The sequence below is a fragment of the Hemicordylus capensis genome, chromosome 2 (assembly GCF_027244095.1).
Source record: "Hemicordylus capensis ecotype Gifberg chromosome 2, rHemCap1.1.pri, whole genome shotgun sequence".
Taxonomy (NCBI): domain Eukaryota; kingdom Metazoa; phylum Chordata; class Lepidosauria; order Squamata; family Cordylidae; genus Hemicordylus; species Hemicordylus capensis.
In genome coordinates this window covers 416,293,669-416,321,234 of record NC_069658.1, presented here as the reverse complement: position 1 = coordinate 416,321,234, position 27,566 = coordinate 416,293,669, and the positions used below count along the sequence as shown (strand labels likewise).

The window sequence follows — 27,566 nt, the reverse complement described above, 5'->3', positions numbered from 1 at the left end:
TATGGTGTCCCTCAAGGCTCCGTACGTTCTCCAATGCTTTTTAACATCTACATGAACCGCTGGGAGAGATCATCAGGGGATTTGGAGCTGGGTGTTACCAGTATGCTGATGACACCCAGATCTACTTCTCCATGTCAACTTCTTCAGGAGCTGGCATATCCTCCCTAAATGCCTGCCTGGAAGCGGTAATAGGCTGGATGAGGGAGAATAAACTGAAGCTGAATCCAGATAAGACGGAGGTACTTATTGTCAGAACTCTAGAGACAATTTTGATACGCCTGTTCTAGATGGGGTCACACTTCCCCAAAAGGAACAGGTTCGCAGTCTGGGAGTACTTCTGGATTCACACCTCTCCCTGGTTTCTCAGGTTGAGGTGGTGGCCAGGGATGCTTTCTATCAGCTCCAGGTGATACGCCTGCTGCGCCCGTTTCTCGAGATCAATGACCTCAAAACTGTGGTACATCTGCTGGTAACCTCCAGACTTGACTTTTGTAATGCGCTCTACGTGGGGCTGCCTTTGTACGTAGTCTGGAAACTTCAGTTGGTTCAGAATGCAGCAGCCAGGTTGGTCTCTGGGTCATCTCGGAGAGACCATGTTACTCCTTTACTGATGGAGTTACTCTGGCTGCCAATAGGTTTCCGGACAAAATACTAAGTGCTATTTATAACTTACAAAGCCCTAAACAGCTTAGGCCCTGGGTATCTAAGAGAGCGTCTTCTTCATTACAAGCCCCACCATCCATTGAGGTCATCTGAGGACGTCCATCTCCAGTTACCGCCAACTCATTTGGTGGCTACACGGAGACGGGCCTTCTCGGTCACTGCCCCGAGATTGTGGAATGCGCTCCCTGCTGAGATACGATCCTCCCCATCTCTGGCAATTTTCAAAAAACACCTGAAAACCCTTCTTTTCACCCAAGCTTTCTCAGCTTCCTTAATTGTGGGGGTTTTAATTTCTGGTTTATTTTAAAATTCAAAACCCGATTTTGGGGTTTTTAATCACTGTAATTGTTTAATTGTTTTAAAATGTTTTAAAATTGTTAATTGTTATATTGTTTTTTAATTTGTTTTAGTGGTGTGTTTTAATTATAAACCGCCCTGAGCCATTTTGGAAGGGCAGTATACAAATCCAATCCAATCTAATCCAATCCAATCCAATCTAATCCAATAAATAAATAAATAATCTCCCAGATAACAAAGTAATAAGAAAATATAAAAGCAACTTCACACAAGATTTAGTAAATTAACAGAAAGTAAAGAACAGACAAATACATCCCAAATCTATAATCGTAGCATTATAATAATTTTTAAAAAGACAGTGTCTGGTTAAGCCATAGGTGCTCTTTTGAAGTTTGCACACAAGCCTCTCTTTTCCAGGTTCTTCAAAGCCTGTTAGTTGCTGCATATAAATGTCTTCTTCAATTTCTCCATGTTGGAAGGCATTCTTTACATCCAGGTGGTCAACGTGCATCTTTCTGTCTGCTGCTGTGCTGAGTGGTGTCCTGATAGAAGTGTGTTTCACGACTGGTGCAAATGTTTCATCATAGTCTTCACCATATATTTGGGAGTATCCTCTGGCTACTAGCCTTGCCCTGTAGTGCTGTACATCCCCTTCAGCATCTTGTTTGATTTCAAAGACCAATTTGCACCCAACTTCCATAATCCCTGGCCCCAGTAGCCTTTGGTTGGGGATTATGGGAGTTGAAGTCCAGTAACATCTGGGGGCCCAAGGTTGAGAATCCCTGATCTAGAAGCCCCAAAGATTATGCAAGGGCCTCTGAAGGAAACCTATTCATGGATAGGCAGAATGTCTAGAATTCTGCTTCCTTGAAGGTTCTCATGCAGGCGCAGTGGAATATAGGAATATAGGAAACTGCCATATACTGTGTCAGACCATTGGTCTATCTAGCTCAGTATTGTCTTCACAGACTGGCAGCGGCTTCTCCAAGGCTGCAGGCAGGAATATCTCTCAGCCCTATCTTGGAGAAGCCAGGGAGGGAACTTGGAACCTTCTGCTCTTCCCAGAGCGGCTTCATCCCCTGAGGGGAATATCTTGCAGTGCTCACACATCAAGTCTCCCATTCAGATGCAACCAGGGCAGACCCTGCTTAGCTATGGGGACAAGTCATGCTTGCTACCACAAGACCAGCTCTCCTCTCCCAGTGATGGGCACATTGCACTGCAATTTGTTGTTGTTTTTAAGAGGCTGGCGGCCAGTGCAACTACACCACTGTACACCCTCTGTGCACTACACCACCACTCGCTCTGGGCCACCCCAGCACCCCCCAAGTGCAGTTATGGGGCTGCTGACACCGCCATGCTTCTTTATGGAGAAAAACCTTAAAGAGTCGTAAACTTCAAAAATAACTTAAAAATCAGTCCTTTGCCCAATTTCTTTCAAATAATTCTGGTCGCTTCCTTGCCCCCCTTGGGAACTATTATTATTATTATTATTATTATTATTATTATTATTATTATTAATTCGATTTCTATACCACCCTTCCAAAAATGGCTCAGGGCGGTTTACAAAGAGAAATAAAACAAATAAGATGGCTCCCTGTCCCCAAAGGGCTCACATTCTAAAAAGAAACATAGGACACACACCAGCAACAGTCACTGGAGGTACTGTGCTGGGGGTGGATAGGGCCAGTTACTCTCCCCCTGCTAAATAAAGAGAATCACCATGGTAAAAGGTGCCTCTTTGCCCAGTTAGCACTGTGCTCTAGGCCACCCCTTCCCCCCTGACATGAAGCTATACATTTGCTGCAATCCTCATTATTCCTTATGAGGAATTCAAAAATACTTTAAAAATTCATCAATAATCAGAGGAGTGTCTGATTGCCTTGGGGTTTTGTGGGTGGTAGGCACCCCTGGTGCCCACCCCCACCCCAATTTTGTGCCCCTAGGTGCTCCACAATAAGGGATAATGGACTGGTTCAGGTTCCATTATACCCTATGAGAAAAATAAGTAAAAATATTTCAAATATTCATAAAGAATCGTAGGAGTGTCCGATTGCTTCGGGGTTTGGGAGGTTGTTGGCACCCATGGGTGCTCCACAATATGGAATATTGGGCTGGTTTGAGTCCCATTATACCCTATGAGAAAAAAATTAAAATAAATTTCAAAAATTCATGAAAAATCGTACGAGTGTCCGATTGCTTTGGGGTTTGGATGGTAGGTACCCATGGGTGCCAGCTACCACCCCACCCACATTTGGAGGTTCAAACTGGTTCGAACCAGTTCAAACCAGTTCAAAATGAACCACCCCCTGTTTGGTTCGAATTCAAACCTGCAGCTCGAACCTGATGGTTGGTTCAGTTAGAATTCGAACCGTTGAACTGAACTGATTCTAATTTGAACCGGTTCAGATTTGAACTGGTTTGCACATCCCTAGCGTGTACTTCACATCCAAATACTCTGATATGCTTTAGGCTAGGCTTGTATCCAAACCACAGTTCAAATGGTGTATTTTCTACTAGTCTGGTTGATAATCTGTTCTGTAAATAGCTGGCAATTATCACTGCTTTTTTCCAAAACTTATTTGCCAAACGTACATCTTGCAACATGCAGCTGGGCATTTCTAGTAAATGCCTCAGGTTTTTCCTCTGATTTTTCCTCTCTGCCACACCATTCAGTTCTGGTGTGTATGGAGGTTTAGTCTCATGTTCAGTCCCCTGTTCCTTCAGGAATTTTTTCATGTCATTTGACATGTACTCGCCTCCATATCTGACAGTCTTTGAGGCTTTCTTCCAAATTTGTTACATAACTTGTGATTGCACCCTGTTGCTAGACTTGCTTTTTCATTTATAGAGTCCAGTTCAAACAGTTGCAGCCATAATGAAATCATTTCCATCAAATTATTCTCCAATGATGGCACAAATAATGCATTCTTAATAGTAACAGCCACACATTGTCCATCTGGTAGCTTACAATGCACTATTGCAACACCTCTCCCCGCCTCAGCAGAAAGAGGTCTGCCATCTGTGAGATAAATCAGAACTTCGTAATCCTTATCCAATTCTGTAAACAGTTTAATATCTTTCAAAAGATTCTCTGTTGCTCCGGAATCAATGCAGAATGTGTTTTTATTGGTTTCAGTCATGGTATTATAACTTTTAAGCTTGGGTTTGCCCTTTATGTACTTTCGTTTATGAGAATCTGTTCCTTGTAGGGAATTCTGATGGCTTTTAGCATCAGGAATCTTAACTCTCTGTCTCTCCTTTTGTTTTGTTTCTGCCAACAGCAGCTTTTCTGGACTTATCAGCACAATTAGCATATAAGTGGTCTTCACCTTTACACTGAAAACACTTTACACTGAGTGAGAACATGATCTCTAGGAGGAGAAGCCATTCCTGTTGTTGTTTTTAAATGTTCAGCCAGGTGCCCAGAGATATATTTTAAATTTAAAGATGCATCTGAAACTTCAGTCACCAATTTCAAAGCTTGATAAATTTCAGGCAATGAGTTTAGAATGAGTCCCACAATTGCAGCCTTACTGAGGTTTGTCCCCAAGTTTTTAAGGTGTTCCCTCAGATTCTGGATTTGGCTTATATGCTCAGTGGGATTTTGTCTTTCATTTCGCCTTAAATTGCAGAGATTTTGAAAGAGAAAAACTGTATCACTGGGGCTCTTGCGGTTATAAAGCTCATCCAGCCTTCTCCAAACTTCACTAGCCAATTCCACGCCCAAATGAGGGAGAGCTAGAAGCATTCTGGGAAGGGGGAGGAGGAAGTAACTCCCAGGAAGTTCCTGAGTACATTCTATCCATAGAAGGCCAAGGGGTCATAGAGGCCGAGATAAACAGGAAAGAGAAAGAGAACCTAACTAGGGATGTGCACGGAACCAATTCGGAGATCTTTTATGAGTCTCCGAACCGGTTCAAATGGCAGGCAGTTCCGCCGGTTTGATGGTGGGGGTGCATCTTTATGTGGGGTGCATTTACCCCTTCCACCAAATTTACCCCACTGGCACTCTGTTTTCCTAAAGCCCCTTGGGGCAGCAGCGTACTTCCCTGCTGCCCCATTGCCACGTCTCCCAGAAGTAACTGGAAGTATCAGACGTGCCTGCGTGTGCCAGGCATGGGGGTGTGCACATCGCACCTGTCACGTGCAGGCACTCACTGTGTGTGCGCCCATTCCAGGCCTTGATGGCCCACCAAACCCCAGCGCTGGCTTAACAGGCTCAGGCAACTTGGCAGAGCACTGGCAACAGCCAGGAGTGCTTCATGGAAGCCACATGGCACCTGGCACCTTTGTTTTCCACAGTAATGCAATACACCCAACACTATGGCTGCATAATGCAAGCACAGTGATAATGGACACATTTCACTGCTGTAAAAACCCCCAAAGATGGCAGCTGTCAGTGCAGCTGCAGCTCCTCTATCTAGGTAAGCCTCACTAAAGATTTTAGGGAGGCTTACTTGAATGGTGGGGTGGCAGTGGTCTAGAGTGCTTCATGGTAGTTGCACTGGCTGCCACCCTCTTAAAAACAACAACAACAAACTGCAGTGCAATGTGCCCATCACTGCGCCTGCATGGGAACCTTAAAAGAAGCAGAATTCCAGACATTCTGCCTATCCATGAATAGGTTTCCTTCAAAGGCCCTTGCATAACCTTTGGGGCCTCTAGATCAGGGATTCTCAACCTTGGGCCCCCAGATGATGTTGGACTTCAACTCCCATAATCCCCAACCAAAGGCTACTGGGGCTGGGGATTATGGGAGTTGAAGTCCAACAACATCTGGGGCCCAAGGTTGAGAATCCCTGCTTTAGATGAAGCAGATTCACTGATCAAGAAAGTGTGTAGAAGAAACAATGGCAGAGTGAGTTGCTTGGCTGTTGCCTCTTCCCAACATCCCTGTCCCTGAATGGGCTTGGTCCAGAGGCCTCTGTGATGATGTAGGGGCATTTGAAGGAAGCTCAATCACATATTGGGGAGCGGGGGCAGAAGAGGACAGCAACAGAGTTGCTGCTCAAAGGCTGAGCACTGGCCAGGACCACAAGGCTCAGCCATGGACCTTTTGATGGTCCTTTGTCATGACCTAACTTGTCCAACCCACTAACACCGGCCCAGCACCATTAAGACAGTTTCCCTGCAGATTTTCAAATATCAAAGACAACATTAGACCAAATTCAGTTCCAATCTTTATCTGACATAGAACATCGTCTATGACCGTAAATAAACATGACTGACTGACATAGAACATCACAGATCTCTTCTCTGTTTTCTTAAAAGGATATATACCAAGTTGTCTACATTTAACAATCTTAATAAAGCTTGCCAATCAGTCATTTTATATTTCTAGCTCTGATTAATAGATCAAAATCTGTTATTTGTACAGAATTAGATATTTTTGAATAGGAGCAATCAAGATGTTTTTTATTTGGAACTACTGAAAAATCAGTGTTCTTGTACCATCTATTTCAAAAACCACTTCCCCCAGTGAAATGATATGGTCAGCCTCCAGAAAGTTTGTTTTGACAGAGCACAAGCCAAGGTTATAAATTTGGTATATTTGATTTATATTAATTATCAATTTTTTTCTGGAATGAGATCCAGATTTGGTGGGTTGAATCAGGAGGTTATGCCATAAAGATGGCAAATTGGGTCGAACTATACATGACACAGGAAGCTTCCATTTGCCTTTTTTTTTAAAAAAGTAGCAACATGGGAACTAATCAGGATTGGGACCCTGGCATATTGTGAGGGGATATGTAAGGCCAGTGTGGTGTAGTGGCTACAATTTTGGACTGTGAAGTCCTAAGTTCAAATTTCTGTTAGCCATGAAGCTCACTGGGTGACTCTGGGCCAGTCACTTCTCTCTCAGCCTAACCTACCTCACAGGGTTGTTGTGAGAATAAACATAACCATGTAGACTGCTCTGGGCTCCTTGGAGGAAGAGTGGTATATATAAAAAATAAATAGCTCGTTCCCTCATGCCACAATCCCAGTGAAAATTGCCTTAACCCAGCAGCTGTTAGCCCCAAGAGAGAGGCTTCTTGGTCCCATTTTATGCCCTTCTGTGCCAACCTGGTTGAACTTCCTCAGTGGGACCATTAGGCCATAACTTGGTTACAGCATTTTAATGTTTTCATTCTTTCTCTTTGTTTTCTCTTTTCTCTCCCCCCACCCCCCACAGATGAGTAACAAAAGGTCCAACAGCTTCCGCCAAGCCATTTTGCAGGGGAACAGAAGGTTGTGCAGCAAGGCACTGCTGGAGGAGACAGGCCTTAGCCTCTCCCAGCGGTTGATCCGACATGTTGCTTATGAGACGTTGCCACGTGAGATTGATCGGAAGTGGTACTATGACAGTTACACCTGCTGCCCTCCACCCTGGTTCATTATTGCCATTACCATTGTAGAGGTAAGATTCTGCAAACCTAAAGCAACTCAGAGGAGTTGTGTCCAGCTGTTCTATGTATAGTTGCTCCCCCAACTGTTTCATAACTTGCAAAACCAGAGACAGTAGTACACTATGTGAAGATGGTCTGGAAGCTTTGGCTAGTACAGAATTGTCCTGGCAAGAGGGGACCACAGGCAACATATTGAACCAGTTCCTGAACATTGGTGCCATTTGCTGCCAGTGTTTCCCCACCCCCAACTCAATTCAAAGTGCTGATTATTGCCTTCAAAGCCCTAAATGGCTTGATCCATGAACATATGGAAGTGTTTCCTCCTTTATGAATCTTCATAAGAACATAACAGCCCTGCTGCATCAGGCTCAAGCCCTATCTAGTCTAGCATCCTGTTTCACACAGTGGCCCACCAGATGCCTCTGAGAAGCCCACAGGCAGTGGGTGTGGGCATGCCCTCTCTCCTGCTGTCACTCTTCAGCAACTGGTATTGAGAGGGATCTTGCCTCTGAGGCTGGAGGTGGCCTATAGCCCTCAGACTAGTAGCCATTGGTAGACCTGTCCACCTTAAATCTGTCAAATCCCCTTTTAAAGCCATCCAAGCTGGTGGCCATCACCACATCCCATGGCAAAGAATTCCATAGGTTCATTATGCATGGTATGGAAAACATACTTCCTTTTGTCATCCCTAAATTTCTGACCTTCAGTTTCATGGGATGACTCCTGTTTCTAGTGTGAGAGAAGGAGGAAAATTTATCTCTGTCCGCTCTCTCTACCCATGCATAATTTTATACACCTCTATCATGTTGCCCCGTAGTTGCCACTTTCCAAACTAAAAAGCCCCAGATGCTGTAGTCTTGCCTCAGGAAGGTGCTCCAGGCCCCTGATCATCTTGGTTGCCCTCTTCTGCACCTTTTCCAGTTCCACAAGAATACAAAAGTCTTCCTGACCTTTAGGATCTTCTACAGAGCATTGCTTCCGGTTTCTTCCCTTTGATAGGGAAGATCTAGAAATGCTCGGTGGTGGAAGCCCTGTTGCAGAACTGCCTCCCTAAGGAGGCCTAGGAGGCTCCTGCTGCTGCTGAAATGGTTTTGTATTAGCTGTTCCAAGGGATAGGGAGCTGCTGCCATTCTAGTGTACCTGTTGCTTATCTTTCTTGTTAGGTCTAGCATAATACAGTGAGGTCGTTCTCACGACCAGCCCTACCTGGGTAAAGGAGTTGTAGTCCAGGTAAGGCTGGTTGTGAGAACCTCCAGGATTGGTCTGGATTCTGGCGCTCCTCCACCAGGTAGCCCGGGTTTTGTACCTGGGCTAAAAGTGAGGTAGAAGGGTTCACACACTTCCTCCTGTCTCACTACCTGGCCATGTGGAGGAGGCTTGGGATGCAGTCTGCTGGAGCTTCTATAGAGTTGGATGGAAGGAGTGGCCCGGCAGTGGGGAATCAATCGCCCAATGCTCCGTACTCCTCTCTTGGTGCATTGTGAGATATGGGAGGATGCAGCCTGCTTTTCCTCCCCACTCCCTCCACCCCCTCACCACTCTGGGATTGCTTGCATGCTGGGCATGTGGATGTGCAGCATGGTGAAATCCAGGAGTAGTGAGGATTGTAGGTGGGGTCCTGCCTGCCCCCACAGCCCTTCCTAGCCCCAGTGAAGATGGCCATGTGAATGACCTTAATGTGTGAGTATTTAAGCATCTGCTGCTGATAGCCAATAAAATGAGGCAGGAGTAGAAAAATGCACAGTAACAATGATCTTCATGTCGCAAATTATGCTCTACAAACATGTTACCAGGGAGAAGAGAGAGAGAATCAATTTTTGTTCATTTTATCATTGTTTTAATTGCTCTACACACTATGTTGTGCATCGCAGAGAGTGAAGGAGAAGAGGGTGTAGAAAGGCAATTAACAAGTTTTATAAATAAAATAATAAATGAGCAGATGTCCTGAGTTTGGGAACAGAACTTGTTTCCAAGAATCCTGAGATGCTGAGGTCACAATGATTGCTTTGCACAGGAGGCTGAAAAGTGCCTTTGAGCCTTTCATGCACAGTTTGTGCCCTGAATGCATGTTATTAACACAGATTAGAAAGATAACCATTTAAAAATATGTATGTATCTTCTAGCCAGTGGTACTTGATTTTTCTCCTTTTTTTTACAGTGACATTATAAACCAAGTTAAGCAATAACCAATCTAAACCTTTGTGCAAATGCATTGGGCAGATCCAGCAAGAATTATAGGTCTTGCCTATATTTAAAGATTGGAAATGGATAATATCTGTGACCAGCAAGTCCGATTGATCTCTGTGGACTTGATTTCAATGGCACAAGTCACAACAGATTTAACAATAAATAAATAAACTCCCCCTGGGTTGCCCTGTGCCTTCCTGAATGATATTGCCTTACATATATTTTCCCATCTGGATGCATGAATGGATTAACTGTGGAATCTCCCTGCTTTCCTAGGTTGCCTTCTTTCTTTACAATGGAGTGGTTCTAGATAGGTTTGTGCTACAAGTCACCCATCCCTTATATCTGAAGAACTCATTGTTATATCATCCTCAGCTCCGTGCTCAGGCTTGGAGGTACCTTACCTACATATTCATGCATGCCGGGTGAGTGCTGGAGAAAATATTGAATTCATCAGTTTTGCATGAGTAGTGTAGAGAAACTGATTCCCTAAAACACTTCCAGTTGGGTATTTAAATTCCACCCCAGCTATGAATGCACAGGTTATGAAATGTATGAAATAAAGGCCCTATTGTGTTGAGCTTTTGGATGGGATGCCTTCATCAAGTTTCCTATTGGAGGAATGGTTTGAGTCAATCAATCAATCAATCAATCAAAGTTTATTATGGTCTATGACCAGCACAACAAGCGGGGGTTTGAGTCACAAACCATTGAGCAGCAGCCTTCTTTTTAGATAATGAATTCTTTCCCTCCAAGAAAGAATTCCACACCAAAAGATCATGGGGGAACATTATAAAGTCACACCATATTCAATTTTTTTTAAAAAATAAAGGCAATGTAAGTCTTCCAGCTCTTTGTAAGTATCAATGCAGATTTCTAGGACAAAATGGTTTTGATCAAATGGCAACAAGGAGAATGCTAAAAGACTGTTTGAAAATCTTAGTTTTGCTGGAATGCCCTATCCTTCATAGATGGTGGCCCAAGTACCACCTATGCTTTATAGGGATCCCCTTCTACTTAAACTCAAATGTGGCCTGGAGCTACTGCTCTGCCACACTCTGGAAGAGTCCTGCTCCTCTTCTGTGTCTTTCATTCATTCTTTCATTCATTTATTTTACTGCTCTTCCAAAAATAGCTCTGGCCAGTTTATATAAAATAGGAGTGATAAGACTGTTTCCATTTTCAAAATGCCTTGGAAAAAATGGCAAGTTCAAGCTAGTTTAATTACCTACTAGGGATGTGCTCCCTAGTTTGATTACCCGCAGAAACCCAGTTGCTACACTGTGAGGGTTGCCTTTGAAGTTGCACAGCAGCCCCAGCGGGTCCTTAGCATCGATGGGGGATTGCGCAGAATTGCGCAGAATGTAGCCTGTTAAGTCATTCTTGACTTCCCAGTAATGACTATCCTTTCCTAAGAGATTTGCAGCAATCACACAAAACTTTTACATGCTTTCTGAGAGCTATGGAATCTATTTGGATGAAAAGGATCTGCTTTGTCTGCTGGATTCCAAAGCACATTGAAACCTTAAAAGATGATAAGCGCTTAAGCTATGATGTAGTATGGCTTTTTACCCACAAAATGCTAACCTTTGCCTTGACAAGTATCTCGGTGCCTTTATCCTGTCGTGTAACTTGAAAAATGTGCTGAACCTTTTAATTATCACATTTCTTTCATACTCTTGGCTGGTTTCCAAGGGAAACTCTAGGGGAAGATACAGTATCAGATGCCTCACAACTGTAAATATTGGAGACTTTGCTAGTGTAGTCTTATTACCTTTTGCCATTGATTCTAAATCTTTTGGATGTTCAAACCATCAAAGCCACACACACATTTCCCAGCTGAGAAACAATCCTTGCTGCATTTTTTTTAAAATGATGGAATACTTACCACAGCTAAGCAATCATTTATAGCCAGCTTACCCACATTAGTTTATTTTCACATCCGGAGAATAAAAATAAATCTTAGGAAAAGTAATCATCCTTTTTTTTTTAATGGTGAGACCATTATTCCCCGCTCTCTCCCTCTCCCTCTCCCTCTCCCTCCCTCTCTCTCTCTCTTATTCCCCAAAGGGCAAGCTAATACAAAGGTGGTGAAGTCTATTGTTGTCATACTTCCTGCTGAGACTTTAAAATGTTAATCTGAAGCTCTTAATTTACTGTGCTCATCTGCTTTTTTATGGGCAAGTGTGACAGCCAGAAGGTATCAGAGAAGGGAGTTGTAAAGTGTGGCTGACTGTGCTTCCTGAGAGCCTCCCCACCCCCCCCCAAAAATGCTGTTTGTGTGTCTCAGTCCTATTGGAGAAAAGCTATATAAGAAACCAAAGCTGTAAATTTCAGCCTTCTGTTTTAAAGTAGAGTGGGCGTTAATTATCTGAGGGGCCCACCCATTTGTATTGCTGCCATAACTAATGACTTCCATTGATTCTAGGGGCCTGTTTCTTTGATTGTAGAGAAGATGAAGCCTTGATAAATCAGTTATATTGTCATCTAAAGAATGACACATTCAGAGCAAGAGAAAGCTAATTATGTTTTATGGGTGCTTATTGACTAAGGGACTCTGATGCTTTTGGCTGCAGTAGAAGTTGGACTGAATGGAAAGCTTCTTGAATCGGTTTTTAAAGAATAGATGTGCATGAAAACCATGGGGGACTAAAACCTCTAAAGGGTCTGCCCACCAAAATAAATCAAGAGTCATTGTTTAAAAGAGAGTTAAATTTGTTGTTGGGGGGGAAAGTGGGCACCTTCCCATGACTTTTCATGTGTGGTAACCTATATCTAGCTCTGTTTCTTTTGGTGTAAGAACGTAGATATTTACATCCCCCCACCCCCTTAAAAAAAACAGGCTCTAGTTCTGAACAAATATATGAGTATAAAGATACTCATTTTGTTATTGTGAAAACCAATGATTTGTGTACACTAATGAAAGACGGTGGTACTCCACTGGTTAGGTTGTGGCTACTTCCAATAATATTAAAAGACAGGCATGTAAACAAGTGTATGAGGAATTTTGGGCCCAGAACTGAGTTGAGGGCAGTGTTCCCTCTAAGGCATGTGCATGTGCACACACTCACAAGTTTTTTTTAATGTCCGCTCAGTTAATTTTAGATCCCACTCAGGTTGAATCAGGAACGCCCCACTCTGAATGCATGTGTGCACACACTGTCTTGATACTGCCACGCAGAACACAATTCGTTCTGCACACAGATGGAAAAAATTAGAGAGAACACTGGTTGAGGGTGAGCATATTTTTACATAGCCCTACCTTTTTAGCAAGGATATGGTTGTTTATCACATGAGAACTTCATGACTCATTGTGGGCATTTCAAGTGACAGGAATTCCATAACATCTCTAGCAAAATTTTCAACTATCTGCTTATTTCTTTTGAAAATGAATGTCCTGCCTCTCTTTTTGTTGTTGTCTGCTTCTTATTAATTTTCTTATTTTACAAATAAATAGAAACAAACTTCCCTCTATGACACATAGGTCATCTCTCCCTGGTAAATTACTGTGCAATAATTTGAATCGAATGAGAGGTGTGAGGGGGAAGGAGATAGCATTTGATGTTGGACAACAGAGGAGGCAGGAAAAATGATAAAGCCAGAAGCCATGCTGATTAAATGATTCTGCAAGCCTTGTCATTCTTTATATAGTTTAAATACTTTCAGCTTTAATAATGATGATTTCTTGTCCCAACTTTCTTGGGACAAATTTCTAATTCCCTGGACTCCTTTTTAATAAATTGGTGTTACATTGGCTACATGCTAATCATCTGGTAAAAAGGCTGATTTCAATGACGTTTCATATTTTTTAGAAGATCAGCAATTTCATATTTGAGTTCTTTAATGACTCCCAGGTAAATGACTTGTTAATTGTAAACTAGTTCTAAAGCTTCTTCCTTGGTTACCTGTATTTGACCTAACTTTTAAATGCCCTCCCCAAAAACAATGTCTGGGTGTGGATATCTCTCTAACATCTTCCACAGTGAAGGCTGATGCAAAAATTACATGCTTTCTCTCTGTAATCTGCCTCCTTCAGTACTCCATCCTTTCACACCCATGTTGTCTAACGTTCCTTCTTCCTCCCTGAGTGGTTTCCTATGCTCCTGATATGTTTAAATAAACTTTTGTTGATTGTTTTTATGCCTTTGGCAATTTGTGCCTCAAATTCCTTCCTTGCTGAAGTTCTGGCTTTTCTCTACTGCAGGCCAGAAAAACTGCATGCCTTTGCTCTTTGTGCCCCTGATACTCTAGGTGCTTTCCAACACATAGCCCTTGTTCTTAATTGCTGTGCTTATAACCATGTTTTGCTAATCAGCATTGTTGTAAACCTCCCAGAGACGTAAGTTTTGGGTGATATAAAATATGTTAAATAAAAAGAAATAGAATAAAATAAATAAATAAGAAAGCCAGCGTGGTGTAGTGGCTAGAGTGCTGGACTAGAACCGGGGAGACCTGGGTTCAAATCTCCATTCAGCCATGAAACTAGCTGGGTGACTCTGGGCCAGTCACTTCTCTCTCAGCCTAACCTACTTCACAGGGTTGTTGTGAGGAGAAACCTAAGTATGTCGTACACCGTTCTGGGCTCCTTGGAGGAAAAGCAGGATATAAAATGTTAAAAAAAATAAAATAAATAAATAATAAATTGTTTAAGGACAGGATTCTTAAACCTGAATCAGTACACCTTTCTTCGGGAGTTTTTAAAACACCACTACTTGAAGGTTATATGGAATTAAACTAATAATCCTTGGCACTATGATGTAGCATATTCTGGCTCCACATCCAAAGCCTCTGTGTCTGCCTATTAGTAACAAAGGAAAGTTAAAGCTCTGAAATAACAAATGCTACTTCCCTTTGCCGCAGGATAGAGCACCTTGGACTCAATGTTGTTCTTCAGCTCCTGGTTGGGGTCCCCCTTGAAATGGTACACGGTGCAGCAAGGATTGGGTTTGTTTACATTGCTGGTGTTGTAGCAGGTAAGTGTTAACACAGTTTGCTCAAGCATGTGGTTTCTTATATAACAACCATGACTGGTCTTCATGACTGTGATGCCCGTGAGAGAAGGTGAGAAGTGTTCTGTCTTTTACCTTGGTAAGTGATGGAAAGCGTTCTGAATTCACCTTAGGGCAGCACTTGCCTTTTATCCTTGTTATCATTTTATCAGTTACACTACATTTCCAGAATCCTCAATGGTATACCACAACAAGCTGATCCTGACAAGCTGAAGTATGTAGTACACTGCTCTGGGCTCCTTGGAGGAAGAGCGGGATATCAAATGTAAAATAAAAAATGAGGTCAACCAATGCATCTCAACAAGGAGTGAGTTCCAAAGCGCAGGAATGTCTGCAGAGAAGGCCTGACCCTGAGTTGCCCCCAAACAGGCTGATGGCAATTGGAGGCAGACCTCCGCAGATCACTTCAATGCATGGTTGGGGGTTATATAGAAGAAGGTACTCTCTCAAGTAACCTGTATAGTTTGTGCAGGCAAATACTAGTATAATACCAGAATACATAGAGCTATGACAGGAGTGTCCAAGAACACAATTTTTATTGTTTTGTTAATTGTAGTAAGCTTCAATTTTAGGGTACCCTATTCCCTAATTCAGGTTTCCTAATTTTGAGGCTTCCACCCAGCCTGTGTTCTAAATTTCCTGACATAAAATGCACCTCATGAATTATTTTTTGGGCATTATTTCAATTTGGCTTCACCTCTGTTTACTGCAGTGTCAGTAATTGTCAGCTGAAAGTTCCTGGTTAAGACCCAACAAGGCAATCTGCCAATAACTGGTGTATCAATTGGATGATAGATCCTCATGAACTGATTGATTTTTACATTTGTACTACATTTGTTACTCATGCTTTCTGCAGTTTGAAGGTGAAGGAAGATGGCTCAGTGATAGATCAAGATCTAATTAAAACAAGAAGGGAGAGCAAAACGCAACTGGAAAAAATATTCATAGTTTGCTTGGGATAGTGATTGACAGGTTTAGCTATTACTCTCTCCCCACATAACTTAATATTTGCTCTAATGAACAAATAAAACTGCAGTAGAAGTGTGCCTCCCTGAGCAGTAATAAATCAGATGTTATTCTCTACCGTGTGAAAGTACAGGCAGGAGGAAAGCCTAAATGTAATAATTGAATTAGAAATCTGGGAATGGGGAATCAAAAAATGTATATTAAAGGTAGGGATCAACCAATTTAGGTTTAGTTCACTTGACTGATTGATTGATTAAGGGCCGTCAAGTCAGTCTTGACACTTAGCGACCACAAAGATAGATTATCTCCAGGATGATGTCTTCACCTTGGCCTTTAAGGTCTCTCAGTGGTGGGTTCACTGCTGTCATAATCGAGTCCATCCACCTTACTGCTGGTCATCCTCTTCTTCTTCTTCCTTCAAATTTTCCCAGCATTATGGACTTTTCAAGGGAGCTGGGTTTTCGTGTAATGTGTCTGAAGTATGATAGTTTGAGCCTGGTCATTTGTGCCTCGAGTGAAAATTCTGGATTGATTTGTTCTATGATCCGTTTGTTTGTTTTCCTATATGTCCATAGTATCCTCAAAAATCTCCAGGGCGCTTTTCAGATTAGACCCTGCAACGGGGTCACGGCATATCTCTGAAGTGTGCTTCCTCACTTCCTGTGTTGTGACAACGCAGTCCCTACACTGACAGCAGGGTGCCATTAATATTTCCAATGCCTTGTTTAGAATTTAATGGTGCTATAATGTTGTATATCCGGCATTAAGAAGTTGCTGGGTTTTTTGGCTTGTTAGTTTTTGTGAGACTGCTCCTCCTGCTGGGCGTGTTGTTATTTATGTTTTGAATGCGATTTGCCTGAATGGAAACATTTTGCCACTGTTGAGTGGAGTGGCTAAACAGCATCAAAGTTCAAAAGTGTCAATACCTTTTCTATCCTGCTTCTTCAAAGTCCAGCTTTCGCATCCATAGAATGGCATGGGAAAAACTATTCTAATCTTTGTAGGTATAGAAACGTCAATTCTAAAAGGCAGAAGTATCCACCACTTCAGTGTCTTCATTATCAGTTCTGAGGCTGGTTGCATATTGCATATTATGCATTAGTTTGTGCAATTAGCTAAGTCTCCTTTCTTTGGTATAGGTATGTAGACTGACCTCTTCCAATCTGTTGGCCCCGGTGTCATTCTCCAAATTTGCTGGCATAGTTTAGTTAGAGCCTTGACTGATTCTTCTGTTGCCTGCCATATTGTGTAAGTATTCCATCAATTTTTGTAGCCTTCCGACTTGGTAGTGTCCAGAGTGCTGCTCTAACGTCATCTTCCTGTACCAGAGGTTCTTGCAAGTAGGGAATGTCTTCTAGAGTATCTTGGATGTTGACGTCCCTGCTGTACAGATTTTCAGTATACTCCTTCAATCTCTGCTTGATCTTCTCTTAATCAGTTGCTATCTGGCATCCTTTAACATACCAATTCAAGGTTGGAACCTCCTTCTGAGTTCAGATATCTTTTGGGAAACTTTCCTTGTTTTTCTGTGTCTGTTTCCATCCTCAAGGTCTCTACAGATATCGTAGTACTGCTCCTTGTCTCTTCTAACAACTTTCTGAAATTCCCTATTAACTTCCTTCATGAAGTCCTTATCTTTCTTGACTTTGGCTTATCTCCTCTTCTTGGCAATTTCCACTGTCTGTTCTGACATCCATTTTGCTTTCTTCTGTTTCTTGGTCTTCGGCAGTCTCTTTCACATTCATCCTTAACAACTTATTTGATTTCATTCCATAGTTCCTCTGACTCCCTATCAATGAGGTACTTCAAAAAGGTTCTTGATGTTCTCCTTAAAAATGGTGGGTACATTCTCAAGATCATATTGTGGGAACTGGATAGCTTTGTTTTTCTGCTTTAGCTTGACTTGGAACTTGCACATGAACAGTTTGTGATCAGTTCCACAGTCAGCCTCCGGCCATGTCTTTGCTGTTATAACTGAGCTCTTCCTTCTCTTGCACCAATAATGTGATCAGTTTGATTTCTGTGTACTCCATCTGGTGATGTCTATGCATATAGGCGCTGCTTTGGTTGTATAAAGAATTTATTATTATTTATTATTATGTATTCGGTTTCTATACCGCCCTTCCAAAAATGGCTCAGGGAAATTACACAGAGAAATAATAAATAAATAAGATGGACCCCTGTCCACAAAGGGCTCACAATCTAAAAAGAAACATAAGATAGACACCAGCAACAGTCACTGGAGGTACGTTGCTGGGGTGGATAGGGCCAGTTACTCTCCCCCTGCTAAATAAAGAGAATCACCATGTTAAAAGGTGCCTCTTTGCCATGTTAGCAGGGGTTAGAATGTGTTAGCAATGAAGAGATAATTGGATTAGCAGAAACTAGATCACTAGCCAGCCATGATTTGTGGTTGCCATCAATCCCCTCTCTCCCATCAGATCCTTTTCTGGATCATAGGCAGAGAGTGTAGGAGAGAAGAGGGTTTTCTTTCATTTGCTCTGGGATCTGGAGATGGTACTGCTCAGAAAGGATTCCTGCTATTTCTTATCGTCTAAAAATGGCAGTCGAAATGAGACCTCCAGTGAGGAGATCTGTATGGTGCTGGGTGTCCTGCTTGCCAGAGGGCTGGGGGCACTCACCACTGACAAGTGAATGTGTAGATGTCCTTTTCACCACAGAGACTTTTTCACCACAGAAGATGGCTTTTTATTGTACTCTAGAGCATCTCATGCCTAATGTTCCTCTTTGTGGAGGAATAGCCTATTCACTTTTCTTTAGGTAGCAGGTTCTGATGTAGTTTTGCCTTATATTTTGCCCACATCCACATTCTTAACCATCAGCATAAGAATTTTCATTTTCATCTAGTCATCGTATCAAGGACTTTATAGATCAGAGTTTTTTCCTTATAATCTCTGCTACTGATGAGCTAAGGTTTGACCTTAGGTAACCTGTTCTTGTTGTTGTCTGATCCTTCCACCTGTCACCCTGATCCAGTCCTTGTGCCCAACTCCAGGTTCTCATCTCACCTACACGGGTGTAGTGGGCCGGAACAGTGCTCCAGTACTTTTTCCGACTCCAGATCCCAGGCGGCGCTTGGGTAAAAGAGGGCAATAGCCACCAGTGAGGCCTCTGCCATCTCCAGCTCCAGAGGCAGCAGCGAGTGTGGCATGCTGTTTATTTTTAAAACGCCACCCGTTCTTCGCCATACACCTGCCCTCGGATACCACTGGGAACTGGTGATGGCCCACCCTATGCTCCTTGGAGAGGATGCCATGTCCCCAGGGCTCAACTGGCCTCCAACTGGCCAGCTGATCTGTAACTAAGAACTCAATATACTGCTGAGGACACCAGAACCAGAGTGGCTGCTAGCTAGAATGATGAAATTAATCCAGTTTGGGAGGCTATAGAGTAAAACAATTGAAACTTGTCATTATGGGTGTCCACCCAATTATACAGTCCTGCATTTTTATCACCATCTCTTTCCTTTAGAATATTACTGATTGGTGGTGCTAATATAGTCTAGTATACTTTGGACAGGTTTCATTTTAAGGGCGGGGGTGGGGTGTTTTTACAGCCTGCATGTTTGCACACACAAAAATCATTTAAAGATATGGATAATATAAAGAGGTCATTTTTTTGTTTTTATTGGGGGTGTGTGGTCATTGGGGCTGTGGCTATGGGTCATGGCTGTCGGGGTAGGTGTGCCTGTGGCTGTGGGACCTGCACTTGCGAATTTGCAACTACAAATACAGATATGGTGAATATTTATATACTCCTTTCCAACAAAAAGTTCCCAAAATGGTTTACAGATGAATGAATGAAATGGCTCCCTGTCCCCAAAGGGCTCACAGTCTAAAAAAGAAACATAAGAGAGACACCCGCAACCGCCACTGGAAGGATGCTGTGCTTGGGATGGATCAGGCCAGTTGCTCTCGCCCTGCTCAATAAAGAGAAGCACCACTTTTCAAAGGTGCCACTTTGCTCAGTTAGCAGGGGACTGCACCACTGCACCTACAATTATTCCCTCATCTTGGTCTCCATTACACAATCAGCATATTCCTCTCTTTTTCTTAAGACATTAGACCAGGGTTCTCCCCTCTGGGGGAAAAAATGCTCTCATGAAATATCCTGCCCCTCTCATGACCCCCAGATCTACTATACCCCTTTAAACTCCTGGAATACACGATGCTCCTGCTGTTCCAGCCTTCTCTTTTCCAATTCCTTCCTTAATCATCTGCAACCCAGCTTCTGCTTTCTGCACCCCGCTGAAACAGGCCTCAGTTAAATTTACACAACAATCCCTGCCAGTTTACCAAATTATGTAGAATGTGTGATTAAGACACATGCTAAATCTAGCACGTTTATCTAAAAGCAGTTGTAGGACCCCAATCCGGATTCGGCATGTCACACATGGGGCGGATTAACTCTTTTCCTCTGTGCCATTTTACTACCAGAAAACACCCCCCCCCCAGTGCTATTTGCTCCCAAAGCAGGGGCGGAGCCACCATTGAGCAAACGGGTTTGAAGAACCCAGGCTGCCGCCAATCAGGGGCCATGCCTGGCTCTGACATCAGATGCAGGAGATGTATCTTTGCTTGCAAATGGGGCCATGCGGCCCCGTTTGCAGGCAAAATCCCCGGCCAGCACCTAAAAGGCAGGGAGAGTTACTCCCGACCGTGCAGTGAATACGGCGCTTGTGGGGGGACTTTGCTTGCCAACGGGGCCACGCAGCCCCGTTTGCAAGCAAGCCTCGCCCCCCTTTGTCTGACTTTAGATGCAGGGGTGGGGATTAGCATCTGACATCAGGCACAGGGTGGGGCTAGGAGGCCATGGCAGCGGGCTGGACCCGGGCTGCCGCTGGCCTCCCTCCACCCCTGCCCAAAAGCAAAATATTTGCTTGGTATTTCCCCAATCCTTCTCTCTGAAGCTCTCCATGATTTTGACCAACAGAACACAGCCCTTAGATCCCAACATATCTTTGTCTATGAGTTTTGCTTTTGAAGCAGCACCACCATCCATGGCTACCTAAAACCTTCCAGCTCACTCTGGCCATTTCTTCTTGCTGCCTCTTATTCCTCTAACTCAAGGGTGGGCAAACTTGGCCCTCCAGCTGTAGCTGAATGACAGCTCCCATCATCCCCAGTCACAGTGGCTAGGGATGATGGGAGTCAGGAGCGGAGCGAGGCTGGTGGCGGCCCGTGTGTGGCTGCAGCCTCCTGGCCCATACCCCCACGTCTGACGTCAGACATTGAGCCTGGCTAACCACGCCTGTGCGTCTGACATCAGATGTGGGGGCGTGGTCTCCCTTCCAAATGAGGCCACGCAGCCCTGTTTGGAAAGGAGATCTACCCGTGCTGCGCTGGGCAGCGTGGGCCGGAGCGACTCTCCCTGTCTTAAAGGCGGGGAGAGTCGTTCCAGCCACGCTGCCAATGCAGCGCGGGCCTATTTTGGCTTCAAACGGGGCCGCGCCGCCCTGTTTGGGACTAAAATAATGCCCCCACGCCTGCCGTCAGATGTGAGGAGCGTGTCTGGGGCCGCTCTTGCAGCCCCTGATTGGTGGCAGTCCGGCTTCTTTTAACCCGTTCACCCAATGGTGGCTCTGCCCCGATGGGAGTTGTAGTTCAGCAAGAGCTGGAGGGCCAAGTTTGCCCACCTCTGCTCTAACCCCTTCCCAGAATTCCTGCTGTATTTGCTGCTATCCATTATGTTTCAGAAACGGAAATAGGGACATGCATATATATTTGGAGCACATCTGTTCTCACATTGAGGATCACCCCAGGTCCATTACCCATTGCTTAAAAGCTCTTCTCTACCTGCTTTAATTTCCTCAGAAGGCAAAAAAGGGGCAAACTAAGTACAGTGGTTTATCAAGGACAGGTTCCAGAAAATAGAGACTTTTAGAGAGGGTGTACTTCTCTCTCATTTTTAAATCCCTCCTCAAACCCCCTCTTTCCTGTTATGCCTTTGGTTTGACTTAATCCTCCTTCTTCAAGCCCTATTCACATGTTATATTCAGTACACATATGATCCCTGACTGGTTGTCCCTGACAGACAACCAGTCAGGGATCAGGACAGCAGGCAGCAGTTGCACCAACCAGATAGTCAGATAGCAGGGGGCAAACAGGTGGCCAAAGGTCAGGAACATACCTGAGGTCAAGGCTAGCAAACAGACAGAAGTCAGAGGGGCAAACCGTAGCCAAAGGTCAGGAATGCACCAGAAGGCCAAGCTGAACAGGAGCCAGAGGGTCAAATTGGTAGCCATAGTTCAGAACATCAAGCCGAAAAGACAGTTCAAAGACACCACAGGGAACAAACACACCAGGACAAAAATACCTTGATACTGAGGCAAGGCCTGTCTCCGACAGGAACCCTTTTATCCTTCCTGCTGTGGCGGCAGCGCGGAGCCAATGGGTTGTCCCATAGGGTGGGTTATACCTAGAGCATCCAAGACTTGAGAACCTGTTGCAGCAAGCTGCCACAAGAGAGAGCAACATGCAGAACCTCAGGCAGAAGAAGATGACAGTACCTGTTGCTTCTGTGCATGTCCAGAATCAGCCAAAATCTTGGACAGGGGTAGGGACAATTTATCTGACGACTGCCCTTCTGTCTATGTTATACCCAGTAGTGTCAACATTTGGACACACAAACTGCTATTCCCACTGGAATGTGGGGATCTGGTTACAATTCTGCATGTTGTAATTTAGAGCAGAAGAGCAATGACTGGGTAGCTCTAAAAGCCACCTGGAAGCACCCTGGGTTTTGCAGTTGTCTAGCACTCTGCATGCCTGATTTCCCCCCACTCCCATCCTACGTGCATGTCTTTCCCCATCCGACATGTTCTGCCTCTTTCCAGCTTATTCTCCCCTTGTTAAATGTGTCAGAAAGACTGCAGGAAGAAAATGCTAAAAATAAAAATGGGGTGCGGGGGCAGGGAGAGGAAGGAGTAGCCTTCTCATTAAAAGGATGGAGCAGATCTTGGAAGATGTTACCTGAAAGATCACAGGCAGAAAACTATCTCTTTGCTACTAGCCAATTATTTCACAGCATGTGAATAAAAGCATTTTCCTAATGGTTTTGAACTGCCTGCTGCAGAGAGAGGACTGAATGCCGTCAATGGTACAGTGGAGAGATGCTGATAAAAATATAGCACAGTTTGCAAATGCACAGGAGGAAGGAACACATGATGTATTATGCATGATTCTTAACTGACTTTTATGAAGGGGTATATTTCATATGTCCAGTGTAATTCGCTGAGCCAGCGTGGTGTAGTGGTTAGAGTGCTGGACTAGGACCGTGGAGACCCGAGTTCATATCCCCATTCAGCCATGAAACTAGCTGGGTGACTCTGGGCCAGTCACTTCTCTCTCAGCCTAACCTACTTCACTGGGTTGTTGTGAAAGAGAAATTTAAGTATGTAGTACACCGCTCTGGGCTCCTTGGAGGAAGAGCGGGATATAAATGTAAATAATAATAATTTGCTGTCCTTTTTGCCCATCTTCACTATTACACTGACAGAGCAGAACTGGACGTTCAGAACTAGACCCCCATCTAGGAACCCAGTTCTCCAACTAACATTGAAAAGGGGAGGGCAAGTCTCCCAAGACACGTCTCTTGCCACTCCACCTGTATACTCCCCTGTTCCTCAGTTTGCCATGTGACAAACACATCAGGAAACGAGGGATGTGCATGGAACCGGTGTGGGCCAGTTCAAAGGCGGGTGGGGGAGGAGGCACTTCCCCCTCCACACCGCATTTCCCCTGCCGGCGCTTGCTGGAAAACTGGTCCGGCAGGGCGGCAGCATACCTTTCTGCCGCCCCGTCCGCTCCTGCTTCCTATCTAACTTGTCAGCTGCAGATTTTTGGAAGCAAGCACATACTCCTTTTATAATTTTATAATTATATAATTATAATTTTATAATTATAAGGAGTGCTAGAAACTGACTGCATTTCCAAGATGTTAAAGTGTGCCACCAAGTCAGTGTCGACTCGTGGTGCCCACGGAGCCCTGTGATTTTCTTTGGTAGAATACAGGAGGGGTTTACCATTGCCTCCTCCCATGCAGTATGAGATGATGCCTTTCAGCATCTTCCTATATCACTGCTGCCCAATATCGTACCAGCAGGGATTTGAACTGGCAACCTTCTGCTTGTTAGTCAAGCATTTCCCCACTGCGCCACTTAAGGTGACTTTTCCAAGATGTTACTACCATTCAAATATCTATCTATCTATCTATCTATCTATCTATCTATCTATCTATCCATCCAATTTTTATACCGCCCTTCTGAAATGGTTCAGGGCGGTTTACAATTAAAACAGAAACCATTAAAACAAATAACAATTAAAACAGAAATATAAATATAACAATCAAAACATCTTAAAAACAATTAAACTATCAGAACAATTAAAACCCTGAAAACCAGGTTAGCATTAAAACAATTAAAACTAATTAAAAACCCTAAAAGGCCAGGCCAAACAGATGGGTTTTAAGGGCTCTCTTGAAGGTCAGTAAGGAGTTAAGATTGTGAATTTCTGCTGGGAGTGCATTCCACAAACCGGGAGCAGCTACAGAGAAAGCCCGCCTCTGAGTCGCCACCAAATGAACCGGTGGTAACTGGAGATGGACCTCCCCAGATGACCTTAACGTGCGGTGGGGATCATGTAAAAGAAGGCGCTCTCTAAGACATCTCGGACCCAAGCCATTCAAGAGCCATGCAAGAGCCCCAGGTGGCGCAGTGGTAAAACTGCCACCCTGTAACCAGAAGGTTGCAAGTTCGATCCTGATCAAGGGGCTCAAGGTTGACTCAGCCTTCCATCCTTCCGAGGTTGGTAAAATGAGTACCCAGAATGTTGGGGGGCAATATGCTAAATCATTGTAAACCGCTTAGAGAGCTTCCAGCTATAGAGCGGTATATAAATGTAAGTGCTATTGCTATTGCTATTGCTATTGCTATTCAGGGCTTTAAAGGTCATAACCAGCACTTTGTATTTTGCCCGGAAACATATCGGCAGCCAGTTTAACTGTTTCAAAACAGGCATGATATGGTCTCTCCGGGTTGCCCCAGAGACCAATCTGGCTGCCACTTTCTGAACTAACTGAAGTTTCTGGACTACATACAAAGGCAGCCCCACGTAGAGCGCATTGCAATAGTCAAGCCAGGAGGTTACCAGCTGATGCACCACTATATGGCTATGAAGTACCTGTCATGCTGCCTGTTGTTAGCAGAAGAATCTCCAAATCACAACGTTTATTTTGATCTGCTTAAGTGTCCCCCCCAATTCATTCCCCAATCATACTAAGCTTGAGTAATATTTATCGCTCCCCATAAGTTTAAAGTGGGGTGTCTTGTATATAGATGCACTGGTTGCTCAAATGGATCCGGGGTGATGACAACAGCCTACCGATGGAGGGGATAACATCCATGATGTATGTTGCACAATTGTGGTTTTATTCACCCCCAGAAACCTTAAATAAATAAATAAATAAATAAATAATAAGCAAACCAAGTGTTGCACATACATACTGCTATGGAATCCTGGGAGCAGAATTGAAACCAGTGCAGAGGCCCAAACCACCAGTCAATCAAAGCTGACAGGCCTTCAGCCTCACTCTTAAATGGGGGTGGGGTGGGGGAGAAAGCGTCTCTGTGCATGTACCCAGTTTGCCCCTACAGGAGCCTATAAGCTGCATGAATGGGAATGACTCGTCTCCTCATAGCTTAAAGGAGTGCTAGAGTGAAGGACTGGAATGGAAAGAATTGGCCCTCAAGTGCATGTCCCCCGAAGACAATTTCTTCCCTTGCAAAGACTAGGGGTGGAGCCATAATTCGGTGGTAGGCATTAGCCTTGTATGCAGAAGGTCCCAAGTTCAGTCCCTCTGGTTGGGGCTGGGAAAGACTCCTACCTAAAACCTTGGAGAGAGCCACTGCCAGCCCATATAGACGATACTGAGCTAGATAGACCAACAGTCTGGCTCAATAAAAGGTAGCATCCTATGATGCTTGATGTTCTTTAACATGCACTCCCCACAGTTTTGTTCTGTCTTTATGCTGTATGTCTGCCAGATGTTCCTTGTATCTTTTTATCAATGTGTTTTTGATCAATAAGTACAACACAGAGCATTAAATTTAGAGAAGGGTACTCAGTACTTAATCCACCTAATGGCGCAGCGGGGAAATGGCTTGACTAGCAAGCCAGAGGTTGCTGGTTCGAATCCCTGCTGGTATGTTTCCTAGACTTTGGGAAACACCTATATCGGGCAACAGCGATGAGCGATGTTTATGTTATGCATTAAGGGTCAATCATCATGAAAAAAGTTGAATATTGCCACTGGCTGCTGTATCACCAGCACTGAACTGAAGGCTCTGTAAATACCTCGCTTGTATGAACTCACCCTACCCTAAGTGTTGTGAAGCAGGAGTAAATTGCTGTTTGGAAAACCTCCTACATGAACATTTTTTCATGGGTTTGGACTTGTTATTACTATTAACAGCTTTCCTTTTGTGTATGTCTCTTCAGTTGCTTACTTTCAAATACCAAAAGAAAGGAAGCTGTGTAAACTAGCCCAACTAGCAATCTTTTTGGAGATAAATAGAAGTTCCTATGGCTGCAGTGTGATATGTCATTATCATTGCACTGCTCTTTGATCTCTGAAGTTGCTAACTTACAACCACATTTTTCATTCAGAGATTCTTAATGAGGAAAATGAGAAGCAAATGTGTTTTCTGATAAAATCCTGACTTGATTCAGCAATTAGGCTGAAAAAATGTAGTTCTTCTCCCAGCAAGATATTCTACTGTGATTTGGCAGATTGTATGGAATGTGGTTTTTATATGTATCATGGGCACCTGTTGGTTAGAGTCATCAGGTTACAACCCAGAATTGTGTATTGTAACTGATATCAGTGCATCTGTAGCTTGCTTGCTTGCTTGCTTCCATATTTATTTATATCCCATTTTTAGTGAAAAACAGCAGTAAAACAAAGAAAGACAATTTTAAAATAACAGAGCAAGTAGCAATAATTATAGTAACCAACAATAAAACCGCATAATCATCCCATAAAACCAAACACTTCTCAGAACAAAAATATCTTGTCTTAGTAGTTCAAGGCAGTCATGAAGGGAACCTCATAGATTTATCTGGGGAGGGAATTTTAGTAATGTGGTGTTGCCAATGAGAATGCCATCTCTGATACTCAGCAATTGAATTTTGGTCAATGCTGGGCCAAGGAGTAGAGCCTCCAAGGCCAATCATAGGGCTCCAACAGACTCATATAGGAAAAGGTGTTCCTTAAGGTAATCTGTTCCCAGATGATTTGGGACTTTAAAGTTAAAACCAGCACCTTGAATTGAGCCCAGAACCATATTGGTAACCAATGAAGCTGGGCCAAAAGAGGTGTCACACAATTCAGCCATCCTGCTCCCATCTGCAAGCAGGATTCTGGACCAGTTGAAGTTTTTGAACTATCTTAAAGAGTAACCCCTCAGAATGAGCATGTCCAGTTTCTATGCGACCAATGCATGGATAACTGAGATCAGCTCCACAGTCTCCAGAAAGTTGGTGTGCCAGCCAAAGCTGGTGAAAGACATTCCTGGCCACAGCTGTCACCTGATCATGCAATGCCCCAAAGTGTATACTCAGTCCTTCAGAAGAAGTGCAACCCCATCCAAGACAGGTCTAATTCTTCCATCCAGAAAGGCAAGATTTCCCACCAGCACAGCTGAGCTGAACAGAAAAAGAAATGCTGATTTCTTTAGGCTCATAAGCCTGGAAACTTCCCATCCTGCCAGTTTGGTGTTTTGCTGCTGATCCAAGTAAGCAAGAAGGCTTAGGTAGGGTAGCTGTCACCTCCTGAGCCTCACTTTCTGTTTCCTTCTACCCCGAGTCTCGTGTGGTTTCCCAAGACTCCTCCAAGGCTTTGGTGTCTCTGGTGACCCCACCAGCCACGGAGGTTGGCTGCAGATCTGCCACAGCACCCTTCCCCAACCCTTGGAGGGTGGGATTGCAGCAGAAGTGCAGAAGGAGGAGAGATGCCCTGCACCATCTGTACACTG

General features: G+C 43.8%; 1 protein-coding gene across 12 annotated transcripts in view; it reads left to right on the top strand.

Moving 5' to 3' along the window:
• Nucleotides 1-27,566, top strand: part of RHBDL3 (rhomboid like 3) — a 199,091-nt gene that overhangs the window by 134,957 nt on the left and 36,568 nt on the right. For all 12 annotated transcript variants that reach the window (XM_053299939.1, XM_053299938.1, XM_053299936.1 and 9 more), the window contains 3 exons: nt 7,139-7,363; nt 9,816-9,964; nt 14,400-14,512. In XM_053299939.1, the coding sequence (XP_053155914.1) occupies nt 7,139-7,363; nt 9,816-9,964; nt 14,400-14,512 (487 nt within the window). The remainder of the gene's footprint in view (nt 1-7,138; nt 7,364-9,815; nt 9,965-14,399; nt 14,513-27,566) is intronic.